Source organism: Nematolebias whitei, chromosome 5 (genome assembly GCF_014905685.2).
Source record: "Nematolebias whitei isolate Nwh7 chromosome 5, NemWhi1, whole genome shotgun sequence".
NCBI classification, from domain to species: Eukaryota; Metazoa; Chordata; class Actinopteri; order Cyprinodontiformes; family Rivulidae; genus Nematolebias; species Nematolebias whitei.
The window spans coordinates 18,231,708-18,252,092 of record NC_056502.1 but is presented as its reverse complement, the minus strand read 5'-3'; the positions used below and the strand labels follow the sequence as shown (position 1 = coordinate 18,252,092).

The following is a 20,385-nucleotide window of genomic DNA, read 5'->3' as shown; positions in this document are numbered from 1 at the left end:
TGTCTCCAGTGAGAACCCAGATCTTAATGTTGGCCAGAGTGAGGAGAGCGATGGTTTCTGGGACACCTTCCTGCAGCTTGTCCTCTATAGCTGTGGCACCAAGAAGCTGGACACATATATGGATTAAAGCAGAAAAAAATATTTTGACAATTTTTTTCTACCCCAAGAGATTGTTTTTTTTTTCCCAGACTGACAGAGTTCTTCCCTAAAATTATTATTTCATTCAAAGGGATTATATTTACATTATTTTGGCTCATGTAGTCATTTAATACCATTTATTTTTCATATTTGATCATTTACTGAATTACATTTATCACATCTCTACTATAATCTGGGGCATATAAATATTCATCTTTTAGTGCTAATATTTATTTAGAAAAACAAAAGTAGCAGAAACAGTTTCTCTCGCTGTGAGAGAAACTCAACAGGCTGAATGCTCCTGCGGTGGTGCACGTCTCTGTCTCTCTCTCGGACCCGGAGTTTGGTCATGTGTGCAGGTTGCACATGCCTGTACAACGATGACGACACTCTGAACACATTAATGTTTAATACAAAGTTAGATTTTAGATACAAAAGTCCCGGGACGTCAAGGAGCAGTGTGGAAGGAGGAGGTGATGGTTTATCAGTTCTGGTATCTTCCCTGGCTGCTGTGAACTGGTCATGTGCAAAAACGTATGTTTAATACGTAGACGTTGATTAATTTATTACATGTCATCACCTTCATGAAGGGGCGGGTAGTTCTCTTAGGGTAGCGGTGCGTTCTCCTTGGTTTGCTGCAGGTGAGCAGTTTGTCACTGCTGCTCACTCAGGTTCAATGTGAACCAGACAGCAGGCCCCGCCCTGCTCTGCTCTGATTGGGTCAAACTGTGGCTCTGGTTCTCTTTATTGGTGGAAAGCAGCATCAGTTTAATCCCTGCATCATCATTAGATTGGACGGCTTTAACAGGACCACAACTAAACACTTCTTCTTCCCCCTCATTTTTACAGATGACAAATTAGTCCTGGCCACGTTCAAAATGATAAAAATCCATCTCTGCAACAATCCATGCACATAAACCCAAGAACGTAGATGTATTTTTTTTTTCAATTTCAACAATAGCAGCAAACTTAACAAGGTCTTAAAAGCAAACAACCTTAAAAAAATCAATTAAAAAAGGCAAATTTCAAATAAAATGTTAAGCTATTGTAAAGAATCATCCCAGAACAGTTAGGGTCTAGGTAACACGTTTAAGCTAGTAATTATTTAATTTTGTTTTGGGACTCACCATCATGTCTTGTTCTATCTTGTCATAAACCGCTGCAAGTCTGTCCTCCCTGTAGTCCGTGGCTTTGTCAGCAAGACGCTGGCTCTCTGACCAGACCTCCCACTCGTCCTCAGAAAGGTCCCTGAAGGCCAGGGCGAGGGTCCGCAACCCATCTGCTCCATACTCCTAAATCCCAAAACACACACAGAAACATGTACAAAACATACCTGGTGTGTGCACTCTGAGATGAAGATAATTAACATTTAAATATTCATAAAGGTTCATATTTAACCACTGGTGATAAAATATGCATCCCGTATGCATTTTAGGTGAAATTGAAAAGAAAATGATCAGAGTGATGATACACTAGATGGCACTGCAGCTCCATGCACTATGTCATAAGCTAGTGATCGTTTCTTACATTAAGGTGGTCTGAGGTGATGGTCATCAGTTCCAGGTTGGAGGGGTGGAGTCTTTCTAACAGCACAGTGTCGGCTCCTTTACAGTAAAGACGGATCCTTCCTTCTGGGTTTCGAACTAAAAGAGATACACAGAGAGAAACAATCAAAATGGCCATAAAGCCAGAGAAATTTTGCAGCACTTTCAAAAGATTTAGTCCTTTTTCCAAGCTGATAAAACACATTTCATCTTTCATATGGGCTGTTGGTAAGATGCACACGTGTGAACTCGAGGCCGAATGTTACACTGCAGCTGCAACTCAGGTAAAGGTTTTACCTGCTCACTTTTCAGACGCTTACAGGACAAACAGGAAAAAACTCAAAGGTCCCCAAATGATGTGAATAATAATAATAATTAATTAATTTAAATACACATCTGATATTTTTGTTCAATAAAAGGGAAATTGTATTTTTAGTTGTTACACTATTACAGCTGCTGCAGAGTGAAGAACAGTGTGCCCCATAACCTTTACATGTCCTGTACCTTTTTGAAATAAGGAATCACTCTTTCGGCAGTGGCTGCTTTTTGAAGCTTTAGCATTGGTTAGCTGGTTTTGACCTGAAGACATTCTGATCTACCGTGATCAATAATCAGGGTCAAAACTAACCCAAGCTCAGCCCATTTTGAAACTGACAACACCGTCATTGTGAAAATCCCACACCAGGTCAGTTCCTGTTTTAACTCCTGCCTCAGGAAAATAAAACACACAGATAAGTCAAAAAAGAAAAAAAAACTTGTTTTGACAGTGTCTAAATGACTAAAACTGTAAGAATAGTGTTCACAATAAAAAGCTCAATTACTCTTCTATAAATTAGCTTTAAACATACTCATTGCAAACTATGAAATCTAACAAAAAACTAATCCTGAACTATATCAAATGGTGCCTTTTAAAAGGGTTCACTCCAGTAGCTGTCCAGAGGTTTTTATGAGAATTCAGAAATGCAAGTGTGCATTTAATGTAAACAAAACTCTCGTTTGAATCAACTAAAACTACGTGGAAGCTTGAGTTCCATTACGTTGGCCTTACGTCTGCGTAGGTAAACAAATACGAGCAGTAAGTTTAATGTGTAACTTGTTTTTAGTCGCTTTAGCACTTTTCTAGGTAAACACGCACATGATAGTTGGCATCTGGTCACAAATTTAGCTCACAATTTTTATTTTAAGGACACATTAACCATCAAAATGAGAAAACTACTGTGAAAATTTAGTTTCTTCCATTTTTTTTGGCCAGTTTTCATGCATTCTCAATAAGTGCATTTAATATTTTGACTCGTAATATTTGTAAATCTTTTTTATTTCTTTACCTGAGGTGACACGTTTGATTGTGTATTTCTTTATGTTTACAGTTGCACTTGCTCTTATCTGTTTTGTCTTTGTTGACAAAATTAAATAAAGCTGCATTTAATTTACCACCCAAGTTCCCTTTTACTTTGGAAAAGTGGGTATTTCGGAGTCACACTGCACATTTTCTCCATTTAAAATTTAAACAAATAATGTCCTCACACCTATAACAGACATCCTTTTGCGAATGTTGTTGAAGTCCAGGATGGCAAGCAGCGAGTAGGTGACGGTTTGGCCAATCTCTGTGGTTGTAATCGTCCCGGGCGTTCGGGAGCGAAACACGAAGCCGAAGTTTCGAGCTGCCGTCACCAGAGCTCCCTCATCTGGAGACTGGGCTTTATAAACCAGCTCTCCTGCGCAGACGGACACCAGGAACAATAATAACATGATATATAATACATTATTGGTGTTATTGTCCGACAGATGGCTGCCTGGTTGTGTAGCTCACCTTCGCTCTTCTCCTCACTCATCACAGTGTGACAGAGAGAAAGCAGGCGGAAAAACTCGTGAGCGCTCAGGTCGCCCATTTTCACTGACTCCAGCAGCTTGTCGTCATAAAAACAGAAATCTGGGTCTGCCAGGGGGTTAAAAGTGGTGAAGTCCAGCCTCTGAAGACAAAACAAGAGAGGAGGGGGAAATGATAATATATAATAAACTATATGTATGTATAAAAACATGTGTTCAGATGTTTTATTATTAGTAATTAAAAAATTCAACCTTGGGCTGTTTTCCAATTTGATCTGTTCCTTCACCTGGCAGGAAAACAAAGGACAGCTAACGTACAACATAACGATGCGTGAACATCTGGTGATTTAGTTTCTCTTTATTCTTTACCGTAGGTTTGTCCATTGATGGAGCACTTATTGAAGCTCATGATGTTCTGAGTGAGAGTTCCTGTCTTGTCACTAAAGATGTATTCAACCTAAATAAACAGTTTAACGTCACATAAAGGGTACAGTACTGTGCAAAAACTTGAATTCTGCTGCTTTTCAATATTTTTCAGTCTAGTCTTTGTACCTAATCATTAACAGCATAATGTGCTGTGGATAAACCCCCAAAAGCACAAGAAAGTCTGGCTGCTTTGAAGCAAAACAAACAAATGAAGAACTCAAAAACTCTGATTACTAGATATTTTTAAAGATTTAAGATGTTAAATTAATCAAACTAGATTTGATACAGTGACCTAACTTTACATAATAATCCAAGGGTGCATTCCAAACTAAGCATTCTTTTAATCTACAAACTCGTTTTGCATCTGCGGTAAAAAAAAAAAAAAAAAAAAGAAAGAAAGTGCTCCTTTTATTAATTTGATTCAGAAGAAAATGTTTAACTATTGAAAAGTGCAACTGGTATATTTCAAAGAATGAATAATGAAGTGAACAACTACAGACTGTTGAGGCTTAATTTGAGCCAGATCCTGCCAGAACAGGATCTGGGAACTCTCTTATTTTGACAGGGTGTGTTCTAGCAACTGGTAGAGCTGCTGCCTCTCAGCGAGCAGGTCCCTGGTTCAAACCCCGGTCCAGGGGCCTTTCTGGGTGGAGTTTGCATGTTCTCTCCGTGCATGCGTGGGTTTTCTCCGGGTACTCCGGTTTCCTCCCACAGACCAAAAACATGCATGTTAGGCTGATTGGTAACTCTAAATTGTCCCTAGGTGTGAGTGAGAGAGTGAATGGTTGTTTGTCTCGTTTGTCTCTATGTGGCCCTGTGATGGACTTGCGACCCGTCCAGGGTGTACCCCGCCCCTCGCACAGTGATTGCTGGACATGGGCACCGGCGACCCCCGTGACCCAAAATGGAATAAGTGGGTAAAGAAAATGGATGGATGGATGGATGTTCTAGCAACTGTTTGCTTGGATCCGGTAACTCTCACGCTTACGACCAGTAATAATAAAGTTATGAACAAATATGAGTGCTTTGAATGAATTAAACTTATATTGGATTACATAAACACTCATTTTAAACACAACAGCCACTTACAATATCACATACGTGCCTTTTCAAGTAAGCATTTTTGCCTCTACCTTTAAAAAAATCTCTGCCCCTAAAAGTCCAAAGTCATCATGAAATTTTATTTAAAAAAATCAAAAATATAATTAAACAGCAAAACAAAATTGCAAATCAGTTTGACGGTTTAAGTGGGTCATTAATAATTTTTTTATTATTTTTTAAAAATACAATAGAAATGTTTGATTATTCACATTACATATCAAAACGACGGCGCTAATTTGTCAAAAACAACAGCGAGGATGATTGACAGAAGCAGAGTGCTTACAAATGTAGGTAAACAAAGATGTTTAACAACCTGTTAAAATACACTCAAATGCAGGAAATCACATCTACTTTAGTGCAAATATTATTTATAACATTATTTGTGTTCCGGCATCGATCGCTTTACAAATTAAGCCCCGCAGACTGTCATTCAGCACCCATAGATTATCACCTAAACACACACGATGCAAGTGCCCACCTGGCCCAGTTCTTCATTCAGAGTGGTGGTTCTGGCCTCGGCTGCTGTGTTACACTGTGAGCAGAACATGTGCTGGTCCCAGTTAATGAAGTAGCTGTGTCCCAACCGGATCACCTCCACACTGACGCAGCAGAAGATGACATATATCAACACATATTTATATAAAACATCAAGAGTTTTTCTGTGGATTGAAAATGTGATATTTATGTGCTCAAAAAAATGGTATTGAAACACTTAAGGTTAAAGTGTTTGATTTGATCAATAAGTGTTAAAAGTGACAATGTGACATCATGTCACAAAACCAGCAGTTTCTTTATCAGTTCTTTTTTGTGAATGACCAAAGGTGTTAGCAATAAATATGGATATTTGCCCATTTGTGATAATTTGCACCAAAAACGCCTTACGTTCAGCAAAACAATCCCAGACTACAAACGAGTCTGTGTTTCAGAAAATAACTTTATAGCTGAACGTCACCTCCTAAAAACACTGACGTGTCTTGAAATAAAAAATGTGAAAAAAGTGGCATCAGACTGCTGAGCAGATGAACTCCTGCATCGTGAGAAAATGGGAACATATTTGTCTTTAAAAATAACAGGAAACCACAGCTACGTTTATTAAAATGTGAACAGCAACACGGTGAATATGTTAGGTTTCAGAAAACACGTTTAACATCTTATTTGTCTTTTAAACTCTTTATCAAACATAGGGTTTTAATAATTTGAACAATGTTATTATGATTTTGAGAATGGCTATACCCAGGAGAGCACGGAGTTACATCAGTGGAGTCGTTTGTAATAAATCATCAATAAATTACTCCAAATAAATGTTTGAATCTTGCCTTATTTGTCTCTCCTAAACACAGATTTATTTTTGTGATTCATTGCACTTCTCCTTACCTGACATACAGAGAGATGGGCACCACTGTGTTCAGAATGATGACATAGGACCAAAATGAGAGGAAGGCTGAGAACAGGAAGTTGTCCACAGGAGGGTCCCAGGGCAGGTAGCTCTGGAACAAAGACCCCACCTCTTTCTCCCACACTGCGTTCCCCACAGCCAAGATCACACCCATGCAGAACAGGAAACCAAAGATCTAACAGAAATGCACAAAAATAGTAAAGGAAGAGTAGGCAAGAAAAGGTTGACCAAATGTTAATACAAATATTGGTTGGTGCTGCTCAAATCGGTGTAGCGTGTGTTACTAGAATACAGGATGAAACTAAATTTAAGCCACTGAGATCACGTCCTGGAATAGTTCAGAGCCATGAAAGTGAGATGGTCTCACCCAGAGGACCAGAGTGTTCATCAAACGATCGATGCTCGTACGTTTAAACTTGGTACGGCCGCTGTTCTGCATTAGTTTGGTATCTGGGCCTGGGACAGAAACAGAACTGCGATGAGTCAATACACACCTGCAATACACACTCTGCCAAGGACACACACACACCCACCTGCAAAGATGACCAGGCCGTAGCAGGCCTCTGTGTTGCGGAGGACACAGCCTCGGAGCAGCATGTTCTGATTGGTCAGGGGGTACTTTTTGTCTCGCCAATACAGAGTTCCACAAAAACGATCCAGCTTGTTGTTGGGAGGCTCACACACCACCTCACCTGCACAAAACACAGGCACAAAAAGAGTACCACATACGACACATTATACTCCCGTCGACAAACTATTATAAATCAAAACCGCAATCTATAGCAATGGCTTGGACAAGCAAAGACCTTATTTGAACTTTGACCTTAATTTGTGACCTTGACCTTAGAGCTGGGATGATTAAAAGTGTACACAACACTGCACGTGTATATGAAGTTTTGTTAAATTATCTTGAGCGGACAAGAGGAAGTTCATGGATAAACGGATGGACAGAGGCAGAGACAGGCATATAATAAAAACAAAATACACACAAACTTCAATTGTAGACCATTGAATGATCTCCAGATCTAATTGGTCTCAAACGAGTATTTCCTGAGCGGTGGCATTTATCATCCTGTCATGCAAACACAGTCTGTTTGTAAGATGATATGAGGCAAAGTGTGGGCAGATTTGCTGCTGTAATGCATTTTTCTGGGCAGGTGAGGAGAGTGTGGGCGAACTCTGCTGACTCAAAGCTCTTTCTCTGGTGGGTGATGATGAGGTTGTCATTTAGTGGTGGCAGAGAAGGACAGAAAGTGTGAACGCTTTGTGCGCCTTCTTTATTATTCATGTGTCAGAGCGAAGGTGGAAAACATTTGTCTTACATACTGAGTACACACTGGAACCTATCATCATCTATATCAAATATGAGAAGGACACAGAGGAAATGAGCTTGTCCTCAGACCTCACCGTTAAATGCTGCCAAATTGTTTGGGTCACCAAGCTCAGCTGTCACCGATACAGACTGACGCACCTTCATGTTGGTTTCTCTGCAAGTTAATGGAAAAAACAACAACAGTTATTTAGATGCACATTTCTATAACTTTTTATTAAGAACTTTAGATGTTTGTGTGTTTTCTGACCCGTCTAACTCAGCAGTCTCAATGTAACACAGACCGTGAGGTTCGCTGCTCGACAACAGGAGGACGTCAGCCTGAAAACACACAGCTGATGTCAGCAAACACTGCAGGACACAGCCGAACTGCTAAAAGCTCAGATCAAAGACGTTACAACAAAATGATCTCATGTGGGTCAAATACAAAAAGCTACGTTCTAAAAGACTGCAGAAAAGGCAGAAAGTGAGTTTTTAAAGCTAAAAGAAGTACAACACTGGCTAAACGCAAAGGATAAAATGCCAGCTAAAAGTAGCAAACAGAAGCTAAAAGTAGCATGCCTAACTAAAAGTTCAATATAGCAAAAATCACCTAAAAGTATCAAACCACTGGCTAAAAGTAGCAAAGGCTAACTAAACCCTAATGTAGCTAAACCATAGCTTAACTTTAAAAGTAGCAAAACAGTAGCTAGAAGTTAAAAGTAGCAAACCACTGGCTAAAAGTAGCAAAGCCTAACTAAAACCTAATGTAGCTAAACTATAGCTTAACTTTAAAAGTAGCAAAACAGTAGCTAGAAGCTAAAAGTAGCAAACCACTGGCTAAAAGTAGCAAAGCCTAACTAAAACCTAATGTAGCTAAACCATAGCTTAACTTTAAAAGTAGCAAAACAGTAGCTAGAAGCCAAAAGTAGCAAACCACTGGCTAAAAGTAGCAAAGCCTAACTAAAACCTAATGTAGCTAAACTATAGCTTAACTTTAAAAGTAGCAAAAGAGTAGCTAGAAGCTAAACATAGCAAAATGCAAGCTAGAAGCTAAATTTAACCTAACAGTAGCTAGATATTAAAAAAGGTGCTATGTGTTGTCATCAAAAGTAACAGACAAAAATAAAGCTGGTATACTGAAACAGATTCCAGTAGAACAATGTTGTTAAATGATTTAAAACATCTGAATACATGTATCAAATTTCATTAAATGTATTTAAATAGCACATTTAAAAAAACTGTTGTTAGCAAAAAAATGCTGTACATGAAATAGTAGAAAAAGAACATAAAAACAAACAAACAAAATCTTGGTAAAGCACGTGAAATAAATTGTAAAAACAAGAACAATTCTTGATCTAAAAATTGCTAAATTGCAGTAAACCTGCAGAAATAGTTAGATCACAAAAAATATTTGGAAATGTAAAAAAAAAAAAAAAAAAGTACTGTAGTGTGAATGTTGAAGTAGAATTCACACAAATTTTTTTCAGCTTGCTCTAAGGATGTAATATGTTAGTGCTATTTATTTTAATCTATAATACTTAAATCTAAACTGAATGTTTGGTGACAGTTGACAGATGTTTTTTGTGCACTTACTGCAACAAACTGCTTGTTCTCCAGTTTAATGATGTCACCCACTTTTACATTCATCCACTTTTCATTCTGCAGTCTGCAAAGACAAACCATATTGGGACCTGAGGCACCTTGTAAATAAAAACATATACGTTATGAATCAGAAGAAGCGGCAGGACGTGTCTGCTCAGCTGTGAGGACTTACGAGCCTCGGATGAGGACCTGAGACTGACGATTGTTCACCTGGCTGTCGCTCTTGTGGCGAAACTGCGGGAGACGAAAGCGTAAGGCTCTTGTTTCAGATACACAGTCTTTATGTGCTTGAGTGTGAAACACATGCTCACATAGTCATCTGTGGCATCTTTTACTGCAGTGATGCTCAGCACCAGAGCCAAAGGCACAATGGTTGTGAACCAGGAGAGGGAGGAAATCTGAGGTATCAACTATAAAAATAAAGATGTGCAGACGAAAATGTGAATCAGATTTGTTTCAACAAAGACACACAGACACAGGAAGCTTCACTGCAGACAGTTTCTTATGATAAGGAAGAGAAGCGCATTAGAAGACATTAGTTTTTTGTTTTTCTTAATTGATTTGTGACCGAGATACATAATAATTTCCTGAGTTTCTGATCGTAATTTCCTATTTTTACATGATATTAAATGAAGCATGTCAATACAGTGTATTATAGTGAGGCGAACAAAACAAATTAAGCAACAAACATCACAAAGGGCTGCACTGAGTCCTGAGGGAAAGGTTTAGTTTCACATCCACCACTCAGATTTTTCAGTTTCAGTGTAAAAACGCTAAACACATGACTAAGTTCTCTTTACAGCAGCACATCATATTGTAGCATTTTGATTAATTTATTTCATAAAATGTATAAACAGAAATTTCATTGTGATTACCATACCATACCATTTTATTTATAGAGCACTTAAAACAGCGACAAGGCCAACCAAAGTGCTGTACAGACAGAACAACAGGTACCACACAAAGCAAAATACAGAATGAAGTAAATCAGACTATAGACATAAAAACGATGCAGATAATAAACATGACGTTAAACCAGTGTGGACCGTACAGGTTCAAAACACAGATCCTCTGGTGTTGAAAGCTACTGAATAGTAATGTTTTTTTTTTTTATGGGATTTGAAAACTGAGAGGGAGGGGGTCAGTCTGACAAGCAGAGGTAACTCGTTTTAAAAGTAAAAAATATCTAACATTGGTGCATGTGGTGCACTTGTTCATATCTTGAATTCAAATTCAGGAGAAACAACTTTATACCAACAAAACTCATCCTTCTCTTATCAACTTTGTGTGTCTAATCGGTGTTGGCTTTAAATATTGTTTGACAATTTGTTTACAAGTCTAAAAAAACTACATAAAAAACATATGTGACCTATCAAGCTCGCTTTCAAACTATTGTTATATTTTCAGCGATTCAAATGAGTTTACTTCTTTGACTTTTACACTTAAAAATGCACTCGAAAAAAATCTTTGTTGGTAAAGTTGTGTTCCTGCCTCATCATTTAGCAACATGACAGGTTTCATATTTAGGTTACTCATGCAGGAAGCAGATATGTAGGTCGGCCAGCTGGTTTACGTGCCTGTTCAGGGTTATTCAGACCATGAAAGGATTTAATTTCTGCAAAAAACTTTTGATTTTTTTCATATAAAAACATCACAAAGATTAGATTTGATCAAAATGACATTTTTTTTAACTTAAATACATTTATTAATTTCAAATACAACGCATGATACTGAGTTATTTACTTTAAACAGAAATTTATGGAAGGTTTAAGAATAGTGATGCAAACAGTATTCACATTTCCACATTGCTGTCACGAGGAGAACCAGGAAGACAGCTGAGGAGGCCACAAGGAGATTTCCAGGGTTTCGCGGAGGAGTCCAGGAACAGGTAAGTCACAGGAGGTACGCACTGGCAGGTAATGCTCCAGCGGCGAGGAGAAGTCATCAGAAGTCTTTTATAGGCTTGGTGCTAAATCAAGGAGAATGTTTGCAGGTGTGGACATTTGGCGCCATCTCAGGCCTCACCTCAGGACAGAAGTGAAATAGGAACTCCCACAATTGCACTTGTCATCCCCGTCATTATATCTTCACCCTCAGACTCACACGGGTCTGCAGGCACGTGGACAACCCTTGTGTGTGTGCTGTTTCACCTGTAAAATGTGTAACAGTCCATAATGCCTGAAAGATAACTAGAAACCAATATTACAGTTAATGTAACATTACTGCAGCAATGCAATAATCATTTTACAAAATGTTTGTAAGTTACCAAAACGTACACATTTAGCTAGCTTTATGTGTGTGAGTGAGACAGAGGGAGATACATACAATATAAATACCAAAGCTTTGTGACATAATGTATATTTCTGAGCTGTAACATTGGTTTAAAAACAATGCTCACCAAATAAAATAATTAGAGCTAATATGCTATCTAGATCTGCATGGGATAATTCAGACAGTGCTATATCAAGAAGTATAAGAGTCTAAGTTTAGATATTTACACACCATGAAACCTGACAAGCAGGAGAACATTTTGATGCATTTTATGTCTTTGTAGCTCACAAGTTGAATAAGTGGCAGTGGTTAGAAAACATGTACAAAAAGAGAAATTAAAAACTTGAGCCATAAACTGGCGTCAGTTGAGCAATCAAGCGCATGTTCTGATGAACCACAGCTATATATCTTACTGTGGAATTTATTTGCTTCAACTTAGTAAATACGATTGTTGTAGGATCTAGAAATGATTTGTGAAAAGGAATGTTCCTTACCTGGATTTGCACTTTGAGATGTCTGAGGTGATATGAAGCACCATGTCACCTCCGTTTTTTTCCCACAGTTTTTTGGATGAGGATATTTATACACTGCAGCATCACCCAGTGAATGTAATCAGTTTAATATAAAGTATTCATTATGATGAATGAGAATGAACAGACGAAGACAGGACTGACGTTTTAAATACAGCAATATGGCAGCAAGAGAAATGTCAACCACACAATTCAAGGTAAACACTAAAGAGTTTTCACAGGATATTTAGGAATATATATATATATTTTAGAATTAGTTCTTGTTCACAAAGAAAATGTAAAATAATCAACTATGTCAGTAATATAAACTTCATCGAGACACGTTTTTTATTTGTTTACACTGAATCCTTCTTTCAGATTTTTCATTTGCATAACTGAGTGATGAGTTAACACAGTGGCACAGAGTTTCCTACACCCACCCCACCCCACTCCACACACGCACGCACGCATGCACGCACACACACACACACACACACACACACACACACCTCACCTGCAGTATGAGCAGGAAAAGGAAGTAAGTGTTGGCTACTTCCTGGAACTGTTCAAACAGGTTGACAGGCAGAAATGTGAGGATGTTGTACTTGGATGTCATGATGCAGTTACTCTAAAACCAGAAGGAAAAAACAAGCAAACAAACAAAACAATACTATGATGACAGCATCCACGTTTTGGAAAAATATATTTACAACAGCTTTATTTATTCTCACCGCATACTGAAACCTTTCATTGTACTCCCTATCGTTGGCTTTGACCTTTCTCTCCTCCTCTGTAGAAACACAAAGATACAAAATCAGTGCTTATATAACACGTATAATTATAAAGTTTTTTTTTAAATGACTTCAGTTTGAATAAAGAAAAGTTTAATTTTGACCAAGTTGACAAACTGATGGTTAGTTGGATTGCAGCCAAGACCAAAAATGTTTCCTAATGTTTCATATAAACACTCTATTTTATGTAAAAATCAGCATAAATGTTGCTTTGCACAATTATTTACATATACAGTAATTCCCTGGATGCTTGCAAGCACAAACAGCAGCAAACAGCTGTAGCACTTCCAGCAGAACAATCATTATGTACTGTATCTGCTGAAATAATCATGTAATACAAAACTGATGGTGTAAGGGTTTATAAAATAAAGTTTGTATAAAACACTATGAAATACTGAAGACTGACACTGTTTGAATGCAGCAGCAATCTACTATAATTTCTGGTGTATAAGCTGCTACTTTTTCACATGCTTTGGACACCGCAGCTAATTTATGTACTGTATTTTTAAATAACATTTACGGTAATTTATAATATATATATATATTTTATGCACTAACAAGCATCCTGCTTCCAAAAACATTTACCGGTAGCTTTGTCACACCTTGGTCACATAATTTGTGTTTTGTTATTTTTTCTTTTTTGCATTTCATTTTGACAGGTTAACAAGCGACCTACACTCAAAGAACATTTTACTGCACACTAGAGTTCTACATTTGATTAGGAGCTGTGTACAGTTTCTGATGTTAAAATGTGGGCACCTGTGGCATATTTATGTACAAAACTGTGTTTTATTTTAAATTGAGTGCACGCTGCTTTTAGTCAAGTATGCTCTATAGACCGGAAATTAGGGTACTTTGTTTTTAGCCTCACTCAGACTAGCCGTTAGCTCGTCAGTCTTGTAAGAACTAAACTCACTAGTTCTTCAAACAAAGGTCCTTCCAAGAGCTACCTTTAACAGGTAAAATAATCAATGGTCACAACATTTCCAAAGAACCCCTCTTCTAAAGATCTGAACTGTCTTTTGTACAGAAAGACACAAAAAAACCACACATTACATTTTTGGTTATTTTTGAACAAATAGGCATCAGCTGTGACGTCAGTCACAGACCTCAGACTAAAGAAAGAGGCAAAAGTCTTCATCCAGGCTATGCTAATAACTAGCCAAATGAGGGCTTGTTTTATATTATTAGTCTTATAAAACAACTTTATTTAATAAACACAACATTCTGGTGTGCAAGAACGCTACGTTAGCTGATATTAAAACTTCTACATTTTGAATGACACAGTTCAGTTTGTCTCTGTTTTCTTAACTGAACGTCTGTGTTTCTGTGTTACAACATTACTATGTGAATGTGTGTGTCTAAGCATGGCTAGATTGTGTTTATATTAATGGTGCTGAGAGGCTGCTGAATGTTATCAGTCCACCTGATCCACACAACTAGCCATTCAGAAACCTCTCAGCACCATTGGCACGGTCTATGCTCAGGACTCACATGTTTGTGAAGCAACACGGACTTTGTTCTGTTCAACAAAAAATGAACAGTGTTGTGCAAAAATGTAGAAGTTTAATAATAGTTAATGTAACCTTTTTTCACACCGGAATAATTTTTAAAGAGTTGTTTAATAAGCCTGAGAACATTATAAAACACACTCACTGCTCTATGACCGATGCAAGATACTAACAATTGACATCTAATTGTCAGAACATCACTTTAAAAATGACCAGATTATCCCTTTAAGTAAAGTATGACTGGCACAGTCTCTCTGACCCTGCATTACTGTACTTTTGTACACTCATCTCAGGACAGTAGGAGTTTCCCTCTACTTTCATCCCCAGAATGGTTCTCCTGTTGTAGGCTACTTTTTAAATAAAATGACACACCAGGTTTGCAGTGGACACTAGTCTGCATACGTATTTCTTAAAGTTTAAGATCAAAATTGTTGCCCTGAAATGAAACAAGTTTTAAGCATACTTCTTAGAGGTGCTACAGGAAGGGCCACCTCACAACAGAATCATTACCCTGTCATCACAGGCTCACTCATAAACAAAGGCACTGTGGTTTCCTGTGTTTCTGCAGCATTGTAAAGGCCCCACACAGCTGAAACCTACATCTCTGCTGTTTCTGAGCTTCACCAAACAAACACAGCCCACCTAAAGGAAAATCAAAAAGCTCCGCTTTGTTGTAAGGTAAGAAAAATTGGTTGAGGCAAATGAGATGAAGAGCAACAGAGGTGGTGTCACAGTTGATTTAACCCATTAAAAAAATAAACCCACTTGTTTAAAAAAGGCGAAGGTGGATGATAATGTTTTTGTTTGTGTCTTTGAGCACATGTGCATCTGCTTGTTACCAAAATATGTCATGATTCGCTTGACAAACTGTACTTGCTTAAAGAAAGTGATCACTGAATGCCAGGGCATCAAGAGTGGACCAGAGTGACGATAACCCTTAAACATGAAACAATTAATGTTTCTGAGTAATTAGGTTAAAAATATAAATCCATCCATCCATTATGTTCACCCACTTCTTCCTTTCTGGGTCACAGGGGTCACTGGTGCCGATGTCCAGTCGTCATTGTGTGAGAGGTGGGGGACACCCTGGACAGGTCAAAAGTCCAGCACATGGACACATAGAGCCAAATGAGACAAACAACCATTCACGCCTAAGAGCATACACAGGGCCGGCCCAAGGGCCCCACCTAAGTGGAATTGAAAATTTTTATTGTAATGATTTTTTTATATGATTCTATTTAATATTTTAAGTTCAGCTTTTGCAAATTATTGCATACGTTTACATAGTTTGAAGAACTAATTAATCAACTTTAAATTTATTTTTCTAAACCATTTTACGTGGTTTCAAGTAATTGTTCATTTACATTATTTATTTCCTTGATATTTTATTTTTTATTTTATTTTATTTGCTCAATTTAATTTATTTTTATGTATCTAAGTTATTTTATCTGTTGTTTGTTGTTGATCTTGCACTACAAATTATTTTGAACATTAATGTTGCAGTTCTTTGGAACCAAAGATAATAAACCAGATGACACTTTTGCTGTAAAATACATTACATACTGGTGTTTTTATTTTTTTATTTTGTTACTTTTAGTACCACTATGATCTAAACATGTAGGATAATGTAAACAGGGATGTCAGAGCTGCAATGAGTTTATGTTAGGTGGGTGAACTGTTGATCGCAGTAATCCACATTATGAGCAAAAGTAGAGGACCCCAAACCAAATTTCGCTTAGGGCCCCATGGAGGTTTGGGCCGGCATACATATAACCATTTGAGTGGTATATGCATTATATATATATTTTTTTATAAATATTTAAATTTAGGAGAGGACAAGCTTCAAAAAAGTTGAGTAGTGACAGTGCTTTACACAAATACTAATAACTATAAAATAAATAAAAGTAAAGTAGACTTGCAAACATCAGAATGTGATTCCCTATCTACTGTTTTACTATTTATTATGATAAATATAACAACATGACAAATCTCCTCAAATTTTGTTCTGACTTTTGGTTTTGTTGTGTCACAGCAGAACACACCAGTGGACCTCACATGGCCACCACATTAAAAGATTTTCGGAGGCGCCACTTTTGGATGCACATCCACAACTCTTAGAATCAACTCTTAGAATCAACTCTTAGAATCGACTCTTAGAATCAACTCTAAGAATCAACTCTTAGAATCGACTCAATTCAAGATGGCAACCACAGCCAACTTACCTTAAAAAAGCAAAAAGATTCTCCGTCAATTTTTCAGATTTTGAGCTAAAACGTGATGTGAAACTTCTCATGTAGTAATAATCTCTTGTTTTAAATGTTTACTGGCTTGGAAGGAGGAGTCAAAAACAAACAAAACAAATAAAACAACAGAGTTTGGGGGCTTCAGCTGCCTGGTGTTAAATCAGCTGCACAGCAAGAGATTAGTGGAAAAAGCAAAAGTTTCAACTGTCAAACTGAGTGCAAACAATACCCCACTAGCAGTGACATGTTGCTCTTTCTTCTAAACTCTAATTAGCATGATATCAGATAGTAGAAGCATATTATTCAGAATCTTTTCTACTGAAACTCCTCCGCTTCCTGTTGTCTCTCGACTTTGCTTGTTGTGTGGATGAAGGTCATCGTGTTTGAAGATTTGTTGAACGTGTGGAGATTTGTTGAACGTGCAGAGCTTTGGTTGTGAGGAGGGCAAAATGCCTGTGCTGGGTAAGCACTGAGCCCTTCCAAGCATCTTACGTCAGGAATGTGTCTGTTCATGATGTGCAAGCTGACAAACTCAGCTTGAATGCAAGAGCATCGTTATCAAACTGCACAGTAAGTGTTTAATGTCTCTGACAACTTCAAGGGCACCAGAAGCCCTGACACTGACACCTCGCTGCACTGCAAGTCTGTAGAAATCTATAAAAGTCATCACGGACGGGGGGGATTTTCATAAAAACAAAGACAATGATGTGTAAATACATATCGATTTGAGCTCAAATACAAGCCCAGATAGGACATTGTGTAAAACAGTTCTGTGGTCAATCAAGACTTGAAATTGTTTTTGGAAACCTTTGACATCACATCCTTCATACTAAAGAGAAGGGAAACCATCCAGCCTGTTGTCAATGCAAACTTCATGAGTATGCCTCTCTGTTGATATGGGGTTGCATTAGTGCCTATGGCATGGACAGTGTACATACCTGTAAAGGCACCAACACTGCAGAAAAAAATGGTTCAAAAAATGGAAACATTTGATGTTTACCATTTTCTATTAGGAAAACATATGGGTTTATAGGACTTGTAAAACCTGTTTGTATTTACATTGCTTATATTTATTCAACATCAAAATCTCATATTTGGAAAAATTGATGCATTTATTTAAAACCAAAAGCACATATTTTGTTATCCCCCCTCCTCCTGTCTTCTTAATACTCTTATCCTCATGACAGGAGGTGTGAGAGGACAGGCCACTGCTCAGCAGGACACAATATCTCCATCAACAGAGACTGAAGCTGGAGCCATGAGCCCAAACACAAGTCAGACTGAGCTATGGGAAAACATTGTAACGACTGCAACGTAGTCCAAATCAGATCAGACTCAGAGGAGACGTGATCATTGCTTACGGTAGATGATCTAATTATGGTGAAAAGAATTGTCTGCAGTCACATGCACTCCCTCTCACGGCCAACTTATTTGTCTGTACGTCCTTCTTTTGTCCACTATGGCCAGTAATATATTTGCCTGGAGAAAAATGGAAGTGACACGGTGACAGAGTAATGGAGCGGGGGGGGGGGGGGGGGGGGGTTTAAATGTGTGTCCAGTGTGATTGGTGATGGTTAAGCTGAGGAGTAAGGGTACAGACGAAGCAGAGCAGTGGAGGCTGTGGCGCCTATAGGATTGATCAGTGTCTCGGGCAGCAGAGAAAAGACACCAGAGACTTATTTACACAGAATCCAGACTCAGATTAAAATCTGCTTTTACTTAAACACAGATTAACAGTGAAAATTTAACACAATTACAGGCTGAGTGCTGCTTGAAGAAATGCATATTGCCCAAAGCCTTTCATTAGAGTTGTAGATTAAGATCATCTTGTGTTAAGAACTCATGGGGATGCCTTTCTGGCCATATCTTGAACGTATTGTTATGCGAAATCTGGCTGTCACGCTCAGAGTACGTGTTGAGAATGACTCTCAGCTACTACCACATCACATTTTAGCTCAGTAACTTTAAAATTGACTGCTTTACAACCAGTTTTGTGTTTGCTAATCTTGATTAGCTGTGGCGGCCAAGTTGAATTGGACTGAGTCCAAATGTTCAACAGTTGTGGAAGTACATCCAATGATTACTGTCTGCAAGTTTCATTAAAATTCATTAAGTGGTTCATAAGATATTTTGCTAACAGACACATATAGGTAAAAAATATTTAACTTCTGCCTAGGTCTTTCAGCAGGCAACAACTAACATGAGAGAAACACACAAATACAGAAAGGCTGGACATAAAAATAACTAATAGTAGAAGTATAAAGAAGAGTAGCTGCTTCACTGTTATTTTGTTATTTTTAATAATAAACACAGATATTTATAATACAAGCTGACAGGTTGTCTGTTATGTGGACATGCAGAAGGATGGAGATGAAAATTTAGGTGGGATGAGAAAGAAATTTGATGAAGAAAACAATCAGTTAAAAAGTGTCCAAACTGTGTTGCCAGGTAAATTCATACCTGTCAGCGTCTTTTTCAACATTCTTCCAACAAATTCTCTTTTCCTTTCTGTGAAAAGGCAGAATGAGTGAAAACCATTGCTCCTGGAGCTCTTTCTGCACTGCCATCCTAAATAGGTTTGATTTTTTCTGAGATGACTTGCTGCAGATGTCACATCTTCATAAGGACTATTATTTTGCCCCTGCCTGCCTCTGTGCCCTCCCAAAACTGTAGTTTTCTGCATGCTGAGGTCTTTTTTTATTATTATTGTCAGAAATCAATTTCAGAGACTTTTAGTTTTGACTAAAGCTGTCATGATGTCTGTGGAAGTTTATTAAAATGTTGCAAAAGCTTCACCTACATGGAGGCACAAAGGCATCAGCACCAGGGCTCCTTTTTCTGCAACCTCATCAATCAATTAAAGCTGCATCAAGTTTCATCCACAACATAAACACTATCCGATGTGGGTATTGTGTAACCACGACAGTGTTACTATGGAAACCACCTCTGCAGGGATTTCAAAAATCAGAGTGTCACGGGAATAAGGAAACTAGACGCCATTTTGGATGTAAAATTCACTTTGGGTTTTGAGTCAAAATATGCTGCAGCCCCTGTTTCCCACCTGTTTGATGGATGAAGGTGAGTCAAAGTGGGCGGGGCCACACAGGCGCCAGAGCTCCTGAACACCCTGAAGTTATCGGCAGGACAAGAAAAGACCTTGTTGTAACTTTGACCCTAATTTGTGACCTTGACCTTGGAGCTGGGGTGATAAAAAGTGTCTGTGACACTTCGTCTAGTGATGCGTGTGTATCAAGTGTCGTAAAGTTTTATGGACTTTATAGACTACACCATAATTATGTTCTGCCATCAATGGATGTATAAAAAGTGAAAAAGGGACGTCTGTTTGAGGCTGAAGATGTGCATGTAGAGATTCCAGCATCTCTCTAGTGAGCCACCTGCTGCATTCAAAGACCAAGGCTGCCAGAGGACGAGGCCATTACATTGTCTACTCCATGATGTTCAGTGAGCAGACAAGAGTTCTTAGTGCAATTTAAGATACTGAGAATTTATCCTGCTTTCCTTGTGCTCCTCTCAGATGAGAATCTGTTTCTTGTGTTCTCCAAGTTTGGAACCTACCTTGGTCCTCCAGCCTGGGTTTGCCTTCAACCCGTCATCCTTTTCATACGAACATTACAATTGGGAAGATCTCTCACTCACCTCAACATTCTGGTCCGACCTGCCACTCTCCAACCTGTGAAACTCACCTACCATACT

The 20,385-nt window shown here is 38.2% G+C and overlaps 1 protein-coding gene across 1 annotated transcript in view; it reads right to left on the bottom strand.

Moving 5' to 3' along the window:
• atp8b2 (ATPase phospholipid transporting 8B2) overlaps positions 1-19,238 on the bottom strand; it is a 33,395-nt gene extending 14,157 nt beyond the window's left edge. The window contains exons 1-19 of the mRNA XM_037676640.1: positions 19,132-19,238; positions 17,610-17,626; positions 12,858-12,916; positions 12,641-12,754; positions 9,658-9,756; positions 9,519-9,580; positions 9,338-9,410; positions 8,013-8,083; positions 7,840-7,919; positions 6,966-7,124; positions 6,800-6,888; positions 6,411-6,607; positions 5,515-5,635; positions 3,879-3,966; positions 3,493-3,708; positions 3,209-3,397; positions 1,666-1,781; positions 1,266-1,430; positions 1-106 (exon numbers count right to left, since the gene is read on the bottom strand). Coding sequence (XP_037532568.1) covers positions 1-106; positions 1,266-1,430; positions 1,666-1,781; positions 3,209-3,397; positions 3,493-3,708; positions 3,879-3,966; positions 5,515-5,635; positions 6,411-6,607; positions 6,800-6,888; positions 6,966-7,124; positions 7,840-7,919; positions 8,013-8,083; positions 9,338-9,410; positions 9,519-9,580; positions 9,658-9,756; positions 12,641-12,754; positions 12,858-12,916; positions 17,610-17,626; positions 19,132-19,238 — 2,128 coding nt within the window. The remainder of the gene's footprint in view (positions 107-1,265; positions 1,431-1,665; positions 1,782-3,208; positions 3,398-3,492; positions 3,709-3,878; positions 3,967-5,514; positions 5,636-6,410; positions 6,608-6,799; positions 6,889-6,965; positions 7,125-7,839; positions 7,920-8,012; positions 8,084-9,337; positions 9,411-9,518; positions 9,581-9,657; positions 9,757-12,640; positions 12,755-12,857; positions 12,917-17,609; positions 17,627-19,131) is intronic.
• Positions 19,239-20,385: the final 1,147 nt, after the last annotated feature.